This window comes from Stigmatopora argus, chromosome 14 (genome assembly GCF_051989625.1).
Source record: "Stigmatopora argus isolate UIUO_Sarg chromosome 14, RoL_Sarg_1.0, whole genome shotgun sequence".
Taxonomy (NCBI): Eukaryota; Metazoa; Chordata; class Actinopteri; order Syngnathiformes; family Syngnathidae; genus Stigmatopora; species Stigmatopora argus.
The window spans coordinates 11,404,714-11,420,336 of NC_135400.1; the positions used below are offsets into that span (position 1 = coordinate 11,404,714).

At 43.1% G+C, this 15,623-nt stretch overlaps 1 protein-coding gene across 9 annotated transcripts in view; it reads right to left on the bottom strand.

Annotated features, from left to right (window-relative positions):
• Positions 1 to 15,623, bottom strand: part of srcin1a (SRC kinase signaling inhibitor 1a) — a 68,200-nt gene that overhangs the window by 2,198 nt on the left and 50,379 nt on the right. For 6 of the 9 annotated variants that reach the window (XM_077619278.1, XM_077619277.1, XM_077619276.1 and 3 more), the window contains 12 exons: positions 15,360 to 15,487; positions 13,905 to 13,925; positions 13,215 to 13,375; positions 11,480 to 11,655; positions 9,387 to 9,517; positions 9,113 to 9,260; positions 8,074 to 8,377; positions 7,259 to 7,526; positions 6,278 to 6,417; positions 6,044 to 6,193; positions 4,512 to 5,090; positions 2,336 to 2,464 (listed from right to left, as the gene is read on the bottom strand). In XM_077619278.1, the coding sequence (XP_077475404.1) occupies positions 2,336 to 2,464; positions 4,512 to 5,090; positions 6,044 to 6,193; positions 6,278 to 6,417; positions 7,259 to 7,526; positions 8,074 to 8,377; positions 9,113 to 9,260; positions 9,387 to 9,517; positions 11,480 to 11,655; positions 13,215 to 13,375; positions 13,905 to 13,925; positions 15,360 to 15,487 (2,335 nt within the window). The remainder of the gene's footprint in view (positions 1 to 2,335; positions 2,465 to 4,511; positions 5,091 to 6,043; positions 6,194 to 6,277; positions 6,418 to 7,258; positions 7,527 to 8,073; positions 8,378 to 9,112; positions 9,261 to 9,386; positions 9,518 to 11,479; positions 11,656 to 13,214; positions 13,376 to 13,904; positions 13,926 to 15,359; positions 15,488 to 15,623) is intronic. The other 3 variants (XM_077619283.1, XM_077619284.1, XM_077619279.1) reach the window with 2 other exon arrangements.

The window sequence follows — 15,623 nt, forward strand, 5'->3', positions numbered from 1 at the left end:
TACCAACGTGGTTCAGGGCGGCCATATTGGTAGGGGCAACGTTCCTTTCAAGGTCAATGACTTGAAATGAAAATGAAGCCATAACCATCTTATTTCTAAACTATCTTTCAAAGAATATTTACTCAATGACTGCCACTGTTGTTCAATCCATTCTGAGTGCGAAGGTTGGCAGAGAATGAATGCTCCCACTTCAAATGGATTGGACATTAATGCCGTTTTTTTTCCCTTTATGTGGGGGAAAAAGGATAGAATTGGTCGGCGCCACAAGGAGCTGCGGCGGCCTGAGATTGAGACGGGATTGGTAAAAATCCCGACGCCGTCTCATCAGGCTCTGATTATCCGGGATCATGCTGACGATGACGAGAAGACGAGCGAGCGCTCGCTCTTTTTGCGTCGTCGCTATTTCCTCCCCATTCCGTCTCGAGCATCCGGCGGGCGCAATTGATGCCCGCCAGCCTTGCCTAGCTTCGAGCGGATTCCGGTACTTGTCAAATGAAAGCCAAATTAATCTTATTATTGCAGCATGACGCCGACTCACACTTTGCCGTTGCTCTTTTTGTCCCCTTTTGAAAAGAAAGCGCGTAGACGTTTTAAGCTAATTGTGAATCTAAACGCCTCTCTAGGATGCTTAAAAGTGACGTCAGATAGAAATTATCGACTCCTAAACGCTTTGGCTGTCACTGACAGCAATAACCATCAATAATAGGTCAACTAGAAAGAGCAGGAAGTGATCAGGGAATGCCCCAAAAAACAAATTCTCTAGATACCGCTTTAGCTTTTAATAAATGTACGCATTAATAAAAAGTAACATTAAAAAAAAAATACTTATGGTATTTTCTGAACAATGGGTTGCTCTGGAGTGGAGCGTGTCTGTTAAATAAAAAGAAATTGATCATTCGCACCGGACTATATGTTGATTTTTTTGCCTAAACTTAGTTCGGCAACAACATAGAAGTTCAAAAGAAGTTAAATGCTTTTAAACAGTTGAAAATAAGAGTGGTACTGCTAGCTTAGCTTCTTATACTACTAATACTACTACTACTACCACCACTTCTACTCTACCACCACAACTACTACTACTACTACCACTACCACTACCACTACCACTACCACTACCACTACCACTACCACTACCACTACCACTACCACTACCACTACCACTACCACTACCACTACCACTACCACTACCACCACAACTACCACTACCACTACCACTACCACTACCACTACCACTAATACTACTACTACTACTATGTACTAATAGTAATACTACTACTACCACTACTACCACGACTACTACTACTATTACCACTACTACTACCACTACCACTACTACCACTACCACCACTACCGCTACTACCGCTACTACCACTAATACCACTACTACCACTAATACCACTACTACCACTACCACCACTACCACCACCACAACCACCAGTACCAATACCACCAGTACCAATACCACCACTACCACTCCCACTACTAACACTACCACTCCCACTACTACAACCACTCCCACTACTACAACCACTACCACTCCCACTACTACCACCACTACCACTCCCACTACTGCCACCACTACCACCCTTACCACCACTACCACTCCCACCACCACCACCACCACCACTACTACTACCACTATCACTACCATTACCACTACTACCACTAATATTACTACTACTACCACCACACTTAAAGTTTTTTGTCTAATACCATTAACTTATCTGGGCTGTAGTGGCGTTCCATTCTCTACATTAGCTCCTGGTTTTAGTTACAAGTTTCCAATGGAAATGTTGTTGTCAAGCTCGCCTCCTAAAACAATTCTGTGTACCTTCTGGTTTCCTTTCATGCCACATATCTTCCTTCAAAGTGGCTCCAGGGACCATTAAAGATTTCTGTAGCGACTCTGTCGAGCTTAAAGTCTTTCTGAATGCTTGTCTAAAAACCCTCAGGACGACTACAACTCCAGGCTGTTTGTATTTCCACTCAAAACAACAACAGACGAGCTATTGTGCAAAAAAGAAACTAAGGAATGCGACAGAAATTTACAGTCGTAAAATACAACACAGAAGGAAGTACTGCTGAGGCATGAATTAAAATATAAATGTACATACAACTTAGTTAAATGAAACCGCTTCAAAGGAATAACCTTTTGTAATCATTTTTGGACTAGTTAAATACTGCCAGGACGAATAAGTTCGATTTATACTCTGGAAAATATGGAGATAATGAGCATGTCTAACAAGAATGACTACTACTACACAACATGGAATAAAGGTAACATGCAGGTGAAGTCACCCCAACATGCGCACATCCATGAAAAGAGGCTGCCTACCTGCTGCTGGGTCTTCAAGAAGTCCTCCTTTTTGCCACTTTTGTACTTGTCCATGCTGTTCTGCTGCTGCAGCTGCTTCAGTTTGGAGGCCGGGGCCGTAGGGATCTTGCACGGGTTGCCGTTCCCTCCCTGAAAAAGGTAACGGACGAGAGATGAGATTCTCAGAGAGGGAAATTGAGCCTTTTAACTCTTTCAGTGCCATTGACAATGATCACCGTCCAATCATCCTTCTGCTGTGACTTGAACTGAGTTTATCACCAGTACACATCCAATCCTTATGTTGGAATAGTTGGTACAGTTCATTCGCTGACAACCTCCCACTTTAAAGGGATTGGACGTCTATCATCGTCAATGGCAGCCAGTGAGTTAATCGTTGGAGGGGGGCGAAGAATAAAAGACCTGAATGCCTTAGAGACTATATCAGAAATATCAAAATGCAGGGGGAAAAAAACTTCTAATATAAAACTTTCTGTGGTCCAAATGTTTTCTTGTTTTTCAAAATTAAAAAAAATTAAAATAAAACTATTCAAAAGAATATATTCTGCTCATTTTTTCTAAATTCAAATACGGAAAAGATATTTGTTAATGAATAAATATATTAAAAAAAACCAATATACTTTCATTGTTTCAATTATAAGGCAACCAAAAATGGTCCATTTAAATTATATTTAGATTTAAGATGACCTTTTAGATAAAAAAAAGGGAAAATTAAAAAGACCTAGACAACCTAAAAGAAAAAACTAAAAGAAAAAGAATTGGACAATTTTGAGCTCATCCATGTCCTTCCCAAACAAAATGGATTGGACGTCTAGCGCCATCAATGGCAATCAAGCGAATTAACTATTTCTATGCTTCAACCCACCTAATAACGGCCTTCTGGGACACATCTGTGCTTACCGCAAAAATAAAGCCCAATGAGTCGAATCAGTGAGTCGCCTTTCACACAATTATCTCTAATTTCCACATAAAAACGGACTGACGGCACTTTTGCCAGCGCCGCAAAGAGGAAAAGCATCAGGAGCAAGCGGCATGAAAGTTGGCACCGTGTCCGAGTTCATTTAAGATGAACATCAGAAGCTGCCGCGCCGCATCTTTTTCGCCTTCCGACACTATCAGTAGTAGGCGTCGGGAGAGCGGCGAGGAGCAACGGCGTCCGTCGCCAGTGATGCAACGACGAGCGCGGGCGGCCCTGACGAAACGAGGCGAGGGCACTTTGCAATCCTAGGCCGTGCCTGAGGAAAACTGGATCCAAAGTGGCATTTGGGAGAGTGACAGGGTGGAATTTGCGAGTCGAGTGCGAGGCGGCGCTCACACACAAACTAATGTCACATTGCAACACGAGTGGCAGAAAAGTCTGTTCAACTTGCTCATTTTACAATACATTTCAATTCATTTTCACTGGGGGATTAACTCTTTGGCTTTCATTGACCGCAATTGACGTCCGATCCATTCTGTGGACTGGACGATTATTGTTATTAATGGGCGTTGTCAATATCAATTCCTTTCTTTTACTAGGTACCACAACACATACTGGCAGTGAGCTAGTTAATTAACTCATTGGCTGCTATTGATGCTAATTGACGATCCAGAGTGGCTCTAAAAGTGAGCAGGTTTTTACATTCAACACGTTTTTTTTACCGCTCACAACACTGAAACTGGGTATAAACATCCATAACTTCCCACAACTTGAATTTTTTTTTCTCCCAAGGATGGGACTTGAACACATTCTTACTATTGAATAATTCATGAAAAATGAACATGAATTGTGTTTCAATCCTGGACCCAGTAATCAACCAAAAGCCAAATTTTCTGATACACTGCTAAATTTTGGGATGTCTACTAGCCAAAAACTCATTGAAATCCACAGCAGGACGATCAGAAGCCACACGATTGGACATCTATCATCAAGTGTTTTGATAGAGAAGCAAAGAAACGACAATAAAAAATGAGTTTTTTTATCGTCAGTTTATAGTGGGAAAGGGATGAGCGTACAGACAGGAAGCCGACAGCCAATCACAGAGCAAGAAAGGTCTGGTGTCTGTCCCGCCCCTTTCCTTTTCCTATTCCTTTTCTCCAAAGGAGGAGCAGACATCAGAATGGTGAAAAGTTCCAGGCGGACCCTCAGAGTGGAAATGAGGAAAAGAATGAATCGGGCGAGGAGGCATGAAGAAAGAACCTTTCTGGAAGTGGAAGGCTTGGGCGGGACCGGCGGCTTCTTGCACGTTTGGGTCACCCCGCTGATCTCCAGCAGGGTGTTCTCCAACTCCCGAATGGTCTCCTCCAAGCTGTCCAGCTTCTCGTAGGCGCCCCGGCGGACATCTTCTCCCGGTCGGGCCACACCGGCGGGACTCTCGGTGTCGAGTTGGAATTTTATAACCGCTTCCCCGGTTTCTATCCCTCTCATCAGGGCCTTCGCCAGGTGGTTAGGCCCCGCCTCCAAAAGGGAAAGAAGGATCTGGTAGGCTTCCTTGAGCGTGGCTTCCTCCTTGAAGAGCAGCAGTAGAGGGCGCTCGCTCAAGTGCGCCTCCGAGAGCGCGGGGGAGTGCGCCGAGATGGTGCGCGTTTGCAAAATGACACCCGCGGCGGCGCTCAGCTCCTGCGCCTCCGACGGAGAGAGCGCCCTCATCTCCCGCTCGGTCAGGAGCAAAGTCACTTCCCCTCGGAAGTCGTCCTCTGGGCAACGGCGCGTCACGGAACGACGGCTCGCATCTCTGACGGGACACTCGCTCCACATGATGTGTGGATTACAACTGCCCTATAAACCAGGAAACGCTTGAATTGATTCGGGATTAACTCTTTCACTGAAGGTGAAATCTCGTGTCCAGATTCAATGTGGGTTGCGCAATACCATTTTTCGGCTCCCAGTACAGATTCCCGTTCTATTTAGAAAATATATATTTTTTTTTAATACTTCATTACTGCATTTTGATGTTAAGTTAGCTGACACTGCTTAACTCATTGGCGTTTTCATTTCAAAAGGAAACCATTTTTTTAAAATTATGTTCCATATTAAAGTGGAAAACAGAAAATATTTTTATATATTTTTAGATTTTACAAAATGATATTTGAACTAAAAACACAAAGAAAAAATGGTTTAAAAACATTGCAATTATTGATTTAAAAGGGGGGAAATAAGGAAATATAATATACATCTATATCTATCATTTTAATTTGATCCTAAAACAGAAAGTCGCCACTCATGATTTACTTTCTAGGGCCACCAAAAATAACGTGGATGGCTAGATTTGGCCCCCGGACCGCCACTTTGACACCTGTGGTTTAGATGATGATCTTTGATTATTGTGACTGCACTTATTAGTGGCCAGTGTGACAATAGGAATTGGCAGAAGAAAAATATCACTTCTAATATAGGCATATATCGTGTGGTCCAATCGCCTTTCATAATCAACGGGCTATAAAAATGTTTATATATCCGCCTCAATTATCAATGTGAATTTTGTTTATAATTGGCCTTTAAAAAATTCCATATTGGTTGACTTCCACTTTAAGTCCATCTATGAGTGTTTAAGCTACATGAGCATAAATCCTACTATGCAACTGTATTTTCACCGTTACAGTGTATTATAAACATTACGGCAAAGAAAGCAAGGCACGAGGCCCATCTGTGTGAACCACATCGCATTTGGACCCCGCCGCTTTAACACGTGTTCACCACGGCGAGCACGTCTGTTCATGAACACGGCTCACCTCTAACTGGGCAGAACTTTTCTCCTGCTCCGCGTCTGCCTTCTCCCCGGATAAAGTAGGGGGCGTAGACGCGGGACGAGGGTTTTCCGAAACCGTCCTCCTCAGTTTTACGTGGGGCTTCGGGTTCTCCGCCTCCTCAGATTCGGATTTCTAAAAGAGAGATAGATAGGTGTGCCTTTTTCGTCCTTCTTGCAAACCTCAAAATGAGGATATTTTGGATCGGCCGCGGGTTACCTTGACACACTTCCCGGGAATGAGGGGCTCCCCGCTGCGGGTGATCAGGCCGGGAGAAGAGGGGAAGCTGCGTCGGGGTGGCGGCGGAGGGGGTGATTTGGAGGGCTTTTCTGTGCGGTAGCGAGGCAACGTCAGCTCATCTGCGAGGGGTGACGAAACAATAACAAGATAACTCCATGTATTTCTAGCCAGACAACCTTGAGCATGTCTGACTCATAATCATTGACTCATTCAAACTTTTGATTGAAAACACAGTGACATTTCTGAAAAAAATTGCCTGGGGCACTTCAGTGATTTTTTTTCAAACGTATCTGATGAGGCAAATGGTAAAAATGCTGGAAGTTCTTTTTGATGATGTGCAATTCCATGAAAATAGGTATGTTTTGAAAATAGGTATTGAAAACATGTACACGAGTTCTGAATCTCTGACTTATAGGCAGAAACTATTTTAATATGGGAAATGCTAACACATTACCATCAATACTAGCAAGTGTGATTGACAGTTGGCACGGACACACCTACATAAAATTTTAAGGTCTTATTCCATATAATCAATATTTTGTTAGTATCCATTCAAATTTGTCAGCAGACTTCACTTTTAATTTGACCTTACAGGACCTCTAAATATTTCCAATTACAACAATGAATAGCGCTGAGCCCAAAGTCCAATGATTATGACGTCAAACAGAAGAAAAGCCAATAAGAATCTGGAGTGCACCGTAGACTAGAAGGAAGTACAAAATTCCTCCTTATGCATGGAGTGGCTCAGATTTCGAAAAGAGGTTAAGATGTTACAAATCGGTATGCATGTGACCCGCTTAGAAGGCTGGCAGAGGCAGGCCGTGTAGCCCTCACTTCAAAGCCGGCGTTTAACATGATTCAATTATTCATAAAGAAATTCGTCGACAGGAGCTTTTGTTAGGACGATTTTTTTCCCTCTCCTTTGATCCGAAGTAGCCGACAATGGTTTCTGCTTCTCACCTGATCCCAGTCTAGAGGCTCCTTCCTTCTTCTGCAGGGGCTTGCTGTTGACGCTGCGGTGTTCGGGGGTGGCCGTGCCGCTCGGAGGAGTCTGTGGCGCCTGCGAGGACCCGGCGTTGGAGGGGGGCTTGATCTGCTTGGCGGCAAAGTCCAGGTCGGGGATCGCCTTCATTAGCTCGGCCTGGGTCTCCTCCAGCAGCCGGTTGATGTCTTGAGCGCTGTATTGGGTCAGGCTGGCCCGCTTCTCCTCCCAGTCCCGCTCGGCCGCCTGGGACGGTTGGGACAAAAAAATAAAATTGAAATGGCTGCCAAATATGCAGACAGTTTAAAAAAGGGGCACTTGTCATGCTTCCACCATGAATTAAAGTTTCTCACACTATTGGCGATCCAATTTATTTAATGGAGGAGGCTGACAGTGAATAAAAGTTCCTTTACTCACTACCAACCCTCCAGCTTCAAACGGATTTGGACATCTGATGCAGTCAATGAATTAGGCAGTGCCTGACCAAATCATATCAAGTGGGTATGCAGGAATTTAGCATTTAAAGTTAAATTTAAAAAGTGGTTTACAGTAGTATAAGCTGATAACACACAGCGGTTTGTCAGAATCGGTATGGAATTTTGTTATACGCAGCTGTGTATGATGACAATAAAGGCTTTTGATTGGGGAAGGCAAAAAAAATGATCGATAAAAACGAGAATAAAGTGCAAAATTTTGTACCCCCAAAAAAATGTATACAAATTTTTAGTCACAAATTATGGGTGCGCGTTATGCTCCAATAAATACGGTCGATAAGACCCAAATTAATTCCTACCAGGCGGACTTCGACAGACGACGCCTTGTCGGCGGCACTTCGGCGTTCCAGCTCTTCCAGGGCTTTGCCTTTGTGAGGGACGGGCGGGTGATGGTCCTTGTGCGAGCCGCCCGGGCTGCCGTGGTGGCGGCGGGCCAGGCTAGTGTGCGGGCTCCAATTGGACAGGCTGTTTCCTCCCCCGAGATCGTTGATGGCGAGCGGTGGGCTGTTTGGGAGGTCAAAGTCGGGGAATTTTCGCAGCTCGTCGTTGTGCTTGGATGACGTGAAGTCCTCGTGCTTCTTCCAGACGCCGTCGTTGGCTTGTCTTGGAATGGAGAAAGGATAAACAACCCCATCATCAAAAAGTCAAAATAGAAGAAAAAAAATCATGGCACTTATTTGACTCTTTGTCTCTTAGATAAAAATCTTAATACTGTACATATAATTAGTTTATGTAGCTACATTTTTTTTGATTTTGTAAGGTGGAGTATTACTAGTATAGTATTAGTACGTATATGGGGATAAGCGGTATGCAAAATGAATGAATATTAGTATATAATAATATATGAGAGAAGTTGTAATGCTGTCATCGTATTACAACATTTGGAGAACATGAATAGAAGTTGTAATATTACGAGAAAATGTTGCAATGTTCCATTACTTAATAATACATAATATGTACGATGCCGCAAGATGAAGTTGTGATATTACAAATGTGCATACATTCAAGTGATCTACGCAATATTATTGTTGATTTGAATGCAGAATACATTCTTGTAGAATTACGTCAGTACATCAGATTACGCAACAACAATTACAATTTAGCATCCATTCAAGTAGTGCAAAGTACAAAATACTGCGACTTTATTTCGTGATCCTGCTTAATCTTGTCATGACTTTAGTCAAAATGGTATCGTTTTATACCGTGATACTGCCACTCTAATCTTGTATGACGTCTGAATTAAACCTATTATGACCTTATTCTTGTTGCTGTAATATTTGTCTTTATGCGGCCTTAAATCCTGCACTTGCAATCACGTCTATGAAGCGGCATACTTACTTGCGCATGGCGTTGAGGGTGTCCGTAATGGTCTTGCAGCGCTTCAGCAGGGCGTCCAGCCTGTGCGGCTCCTCTTTCAGGAACTTCACAGCCTCCACCTCCACCCGGAGAACCACCCGCATCTTACTCTGCAGGCTAGGGAACTGATCTGAGACGCGGGAAAAAAAACTTCAGTCAAGAATCTTTGGTGGAGATGTCGACGAGAACGATTCGACAGACGGCGTGCGGGGCCGCCTTTGAGTTCACATGCTTAATTAGTCACGCTTTGACTCACTCTTGAGCTCGGTGAGCGTCTCGCCCAACTTTCGGAGGATGGCCGTTTTTTCCTCCAGCTCCTGCACGCTCACCAGCTTGTGGTTGACGAACGACTCTTTCTGAATGTCCTCCACTGACTTCTCCAGGTCACTGAGGGGGAAGGAAAGGCGTGGGAGGATGAACATTGGCTCCCCACCTGCCGCACCGTCGCTCTTTTCAATTAACTCGCTCCGTCGGCGTGCGTTTTCTGATGAGCTTTCGCGGCCAGCTGAACCGGAGCGGCGTGGGTAGGAATTAAGAAGTTGGAAAAGTGCTCTGGTGGCTTGCTGGGGGCAAATGCAAATCTTATCTAATGTTACAGATACGGTACACTCTGGTGCCTGGCCGGGCCCATTGAAATGTTTTATTTTTGGTGATGGCAGCTTGACAAAATATACTAAAAACAAATGCTGCACCAATACCAGTTCTAACAACACATTGACTTTAATGGGAGCCTCGCCTCTACCAAGATGGCCGCCCTGAAGCCATGAATTCATGGTTCTGCCATGAATTGGAGTTCATCACTATAGACTTTTCTTCATGCGATATTTTCAAAGTAATTTTTTTCACCAATTCAGACTATTTGAATATTTTCCCTGATATTTTATTATACTATAATATACTGTTTGAATGTAATACTCAAATATGAATATTTTTTTAATGATCAACTTTACTGTTAATCAATTACTATTACAATAAACACAATTTTTCCCCCATAATTTCTACTAAGACATTCATTTCTGAACGGTTGCATGTTTAAATATATACGTAATTTTATGCATTATTCCAGGGGTGTCAGACTCGGGTTGGTTCGCGGGCCGCGTTAATGTCAACTCGATTTCATGTGGGCCGGACCATTTTAGATAAAATATTTAGATTTTTTTTTTTATAAATGAATTAAAAGAACTGGATTAAAATCCCTGAATATTCCGTTTTTATAGATCTAAAACAATGTTTATTTTAGCTTTTTTAAAATATATTTTTAGATTTTACAAAATTATTTTTGAACTAAAAACACAGAAAAAAATGATTAAAAAATTACAATTATTGATTTAAAAGGGGGAAAATCAGGAAATTTAATATACATCTATACTCTTCATTTTAATTTGTTCCTAAAACAGAAAGTCGGCACTCATGATTTACTTTCCCGGGCCACACAAAATGATGCGGTGGGCCAGATTTGGCCCCCGGGCCGCCACTTTGACACATTTGCTATAGACGTTTCGTAATCCATTTGTAGTAAATGAACTTTAATTCGTTGCTAGCTTTCAACTTCAAATGGGTTGGACGTCTACTTGACTTGACGTCTTGGCCACAGTAAGAAAATATTCAATTTTTCAACTCATTCTCTGCCATTAATGGCCCTGGACATTCAATCCATTTGTACGTTCATTTTCTGCCCGCCCTCCCACGTCAAATGTATTGGACGTCAGCAAGGGACAACCTCATTTCGATTCACAGCGGACCACGTGTTTCTGAACATTTTTCCACCAAAGTGGCCTAAAATTAAATAGTCTAAACGTGCAGAGGATTGTATTTTATGGTCTTTGTTACTTCTGGCCTTGAGCTAAATTTGGCCACGTTTACCCCTGAGAACATAGGAATGCATATCTGAAGTAGAGATCTCAAGGTGGCTCTTTGCGCAGGAGCTCCAATTAGTCGCTAACACCTCCCATCTTAATAAGAATCTGAAAGTGCTAAGCCGGGCTTAATTACGCTTCCGGCTTTATCTAAGCGCCACGCCAACGCTTGACTCGCTCACTTCAATTTGTACTTTCCAACAAAAAGTACAATCTAAAAAATAAAGAAAACCCAGATAGATTTACAGCAAAATAATCATTTCACTGTGAGACGGACATGCTACGCCGTGCCGCCAAGAATGATTTTAACAAGCGTATTATTAAAATGAACAACAGCAAAAACATCACGAGTCGAAATCAAGCCTAAAAGTGAGAAACTCATTCAAATTCAAAACCGAAAGATGAATGGCGGCCACGTGATTTGACGTCGATCACTGTCAATGGCACTGAAAGAGTTAACTGTGTGTGTGTGTGTGTGTGTTTCGGTACTGACTGCAGCTGCTGAATAATGAGCTCCTCCTCGTTCAGGTACTTGAGCCGCTCCTCCTCCACCAGGAGGCGCTGCCTCTGCAGGGGGTCCTCCTGCTTGCGGAGGGCGTCGGCCAGGCGCACGTTCAGCTCGACCTCGGTGCGTTTCAGCAGCTTGCGCATGGAGTCCTGGTTCTCCAGCTGCCAGGAGAGATCACAAGACATATTTTCAGCTAACATCCTTGGTGCCTGGACTAATATTTAATAAATACACATTGAAAAGCATTGGATACAAGTTCCTTTTCAATCCAGTGGGGATTGAACCCTCGACCTCAGAAGTGTGAGGCGGACATGCTTAACACAATCCACCATCATGCAGTATAACTATACCCAGATAAATATAATAATAAGAATGAAAAGCAAATAAAGATAATTTAATGAAAAAATTAAACTAAAAGCTGTCACCCTCCCATGTCAAACGAATTGGATGTCCACTCCTGTTAAAAAAAACTACTGAGGTGATTGGACATATACTAGTAAAAAGCTGATTAAAACTGAAAACTGAAAGATTTTTGTAGAATAGTCTATTTGATCATCTTTTAAACAATCTTTTATCACCATCAATAGCACTCCAGGATTTAAAATGCACTGTTAGGTTTCTTTTTTTAACTCAGCACGCTCCCAACTTGTTCTTATAATGCCTCCACGAGCGCTTATTTGCATGTACCGACACCAAGGATGCCCCGAGGAGAAAAACGCAGGGTGTGCTCGGCGTATTCACGGGGCGTGAAAGCCCTCCTCGCCTTAAGAATGGAAAATTGTACGGAGCCGGCGCATGTAATACAACTCAAAGATGAAAGCACCTGGTAAGGAAGAAGGATGCATTATGGATGAGTCTCATGTTCCAGGAAGTAAAACAAGCCTACTCGCATTGCAGATGACCCCCATGCGGTCGCTCCTACAAACCCACCACCGGGACACGCGGAAACGGAAAATAGCATTAACATATTATATAAAATATTCAATATTGACACTCCTAATATTTACATAGGAGCCTGCTGGAGAAGAATCCCAATCTGGGATCGCAACACGGTTGAATAAGTCATGAGGCATGTCAAATGTAAGCTGTGGGTCGTCAAGTTGGCAAGAATATGCCTTGCCTTGACTGTTTGGATCCGTGGAAACATGAGCTTTCAGAGCCAAACCTCCCAATTTCAATGAATTCCATAACTGCCTTGGTCAATGGGGGCTAGGATTTTACATTTTGAGTCCTATAGTGACGCTGGCGTGATCAATCACGTTCGAAAAATGTATCAAAAAATCGATTATTTCTTTAAAATAATGAAGAAAAAACAATTTTCTTTAAATATCGACAATCTTCATTTAAATTATTTCATCAAACATAAAGTCAACACACACATTTACTTTGGCAGGCCGAACAAAATGTGGCGGGCCAAATCTGGCCCCCGTGCCACCAGTTTGAGAGCAGTGGTTTAACCAATGGAAAAGGACCACTTGACTGCAATCAACTGGTTACGCTATGAAGACACCAGATTGGTGAAAACGTATCCTCTGCACACCCGGTCTCTATGGTTTTTTTTTTTTTTAAAGACTAAAAATAGTCACTTACCCTTGAGGAATGCATAAATGTTGTTAAATTGATAAAAAAAGAATAGAACCCAGAGAAGTTAATGATTTTTTTGGGGGGGCATCACGTCCAAGTGTACTGCATTATAATGACATCTACCGTTTGACAGTACCTGCGTCTTACGCAGCTGTCCCAGCTGTTTCCGCAGGTCGTTAGCATTCTGCTGCAATCCGTGCAGGTGTAACTGCATCTGCAGCCGGCTGACGTTGTTCAACGGCGTGGAGTTGGACGGCGGCGGAGGCATCAACGCCAGCGGGGCCGACGGCGTGTGAGCTGCCGAACAGAACGGGACACGGGACGGAGGGTTCACGGTGAGGTCGAGGCCGGCTGATTAATTCAGCGGGCGCCGGTCGGCCCGCGGGACACACGAAAGCATATACGCACTCACACACAGAAAAAACAAATACACACATACAGATTGTGGATGAACATATCCACAAAACTCTAATGGCTCACTGGAGATATGTGAGCTCATGCTATTAGTAAACCCATTCAGAGGTGCAATTAGTTGACCCGGCAGTGACACACATGGGGGATAACCATGCTCTTATCTAAAACACACCGCCAAGGGAATAAAACCAGCTCCAAATGTGTATATACACACATACACACATATACACACTCATACATAGCAGCCTTCTGGCAGTGTCCTTTGGATGACCAAACAACAAAGAAAAAACCCAGTAAAAAATTTGGAGACAGAGAGAAAAGGGGGACGAGGGAGGGGCTCCGCACTACTCTGGGGGAGGAAGACACCCAAACAGGAGGTGGGAGGGCAAAGGAGAAATGAAATGGCAACTACCTTTCTTCTTTAGCCGTCCCGCTGGAATATAGAAATATCCAGTTACTCAGATCGTATGACCAGTGTGGTATGTTCAAATATATACTTGAACGCGACTTGACTGTCTGCACTTTGATTCTGCAGTGTTTTGGGCGAGTTCTTTAGCAGATTCTATTTTTTCTTTAATCTATTGTCTTTTCTTACTCATACCTGTATGCTACAGGAAGAGCGTTGAATTCACCTCTATAGGGATTAGATGGATCATCTGTTTTTGTCGAGCTCGTTGAACCGATTCGAGCCAATCAACAAAGTCTGGAGTGTTCCGTTTTCACGCGAGTCTGTTTAGAGTTAGTAGATTCACTGAAGCAAGCTATCGGAGTTGAGAATGTTTTAAGCCAGCAGGCCTATTTCAAGGAATTGTCAAAGTCGGTGGTGTTAAATTGAGCCAATGGACCAAATCGCTTCAGTCTAGGGAATTTCCAGGGATTCTGCTAACACATGCTGTTCGGCCAATTCCCCTCAATTGTTTCTGACTTGGCTAATTTCCCTGAATTGTTTCGAACTTTTTCTAATTTAAGTCAGTGGACCGACTGAACCATCACAACCCAACTCAAAAGTGTTCCTGGTGCGTCCGTTCTTTCCAGTTGGATGGTGCTAGATGTCCAATCCGTTTGACGTTGGAGGTGAACGTTTGTTCGCTTTAAATGAAAACTCTTAATAGCTCTTTTAAATAAATTCTTCACCAGTAGAAATCCAATCCATTCAAAGTAAAATGTTAATTTGCTGCAGTAAAAGAGCGTTTCCAAGGATTCTGCTGACACATATTAGTTTATTTCCCTTTAAAAAGATTATTTTATCAACGTCAAAGCACCTGTTATTTACGAGCACATTCGCTTCTAATGGACTGGACATCCTCTAGTGATAAACCCATTTAAAAGACTTTTAATTTAGTTGTTAAGACCCACATAATTAGATGTCCATTATGGTCATTGGCACTAAATGAGTGGCTTAGCGTGTACGTTCCCGCCCCTGACTGTTCGGTACTCACATAAGTTTTCCCCATATTTTAGACGTTATTTGATCACTTCAAATTGTGTACGCCGTATAACAACTTTAGTACAGGATTTTTTAAGTATTTTTTTTGTATTTGTCATCGTCAACTGCTTAGTCATGCTTTAAGCATGATATGTCCGTCACTTCCGCCTTTTCCCTATATGAATATAGCGTGTCAGCAAGCAATGTACCCAGATAGTCAAGCTGTCAGCGTCATACAGCGACATCTACAGAATCTTGAATTTAGTGCACACTGATAGGGCACTCCCTACTTTGCAGACCATTTTAGACTTTTAAGTGCGCCCTATGTGATTAAATATCTGCAGAGTAGCATTTTTACGTTTTTTTTTAATCGCTTAATAAGGGGAATTGCAATGATTAATGAGGAGAGCAATTGTCCGAGGTTGACAGGTATGTACTCACTTCCTGTGGCGGAGCCGTCACTGTTGGTGTCGGTCTTGTCGCTGGAAGAGAAAGGTAATGTCCGTGAGTAGTCGGCTCCCTGGTCCGGGGGGCAGCCCGCCATCATGCAGAGACGCAGCAGGCCGCATCTGAGGGATCAACGGCCACAGGGCAAGCACATTACAGTGCTAACTCTGACAGCACTGACCTCGCTCGTAACGCTAATGTCGCTCGGACCTTTTCAAATTCGCACCAGTTTTCTATAGAGTTTTCTAAGTGAGGATT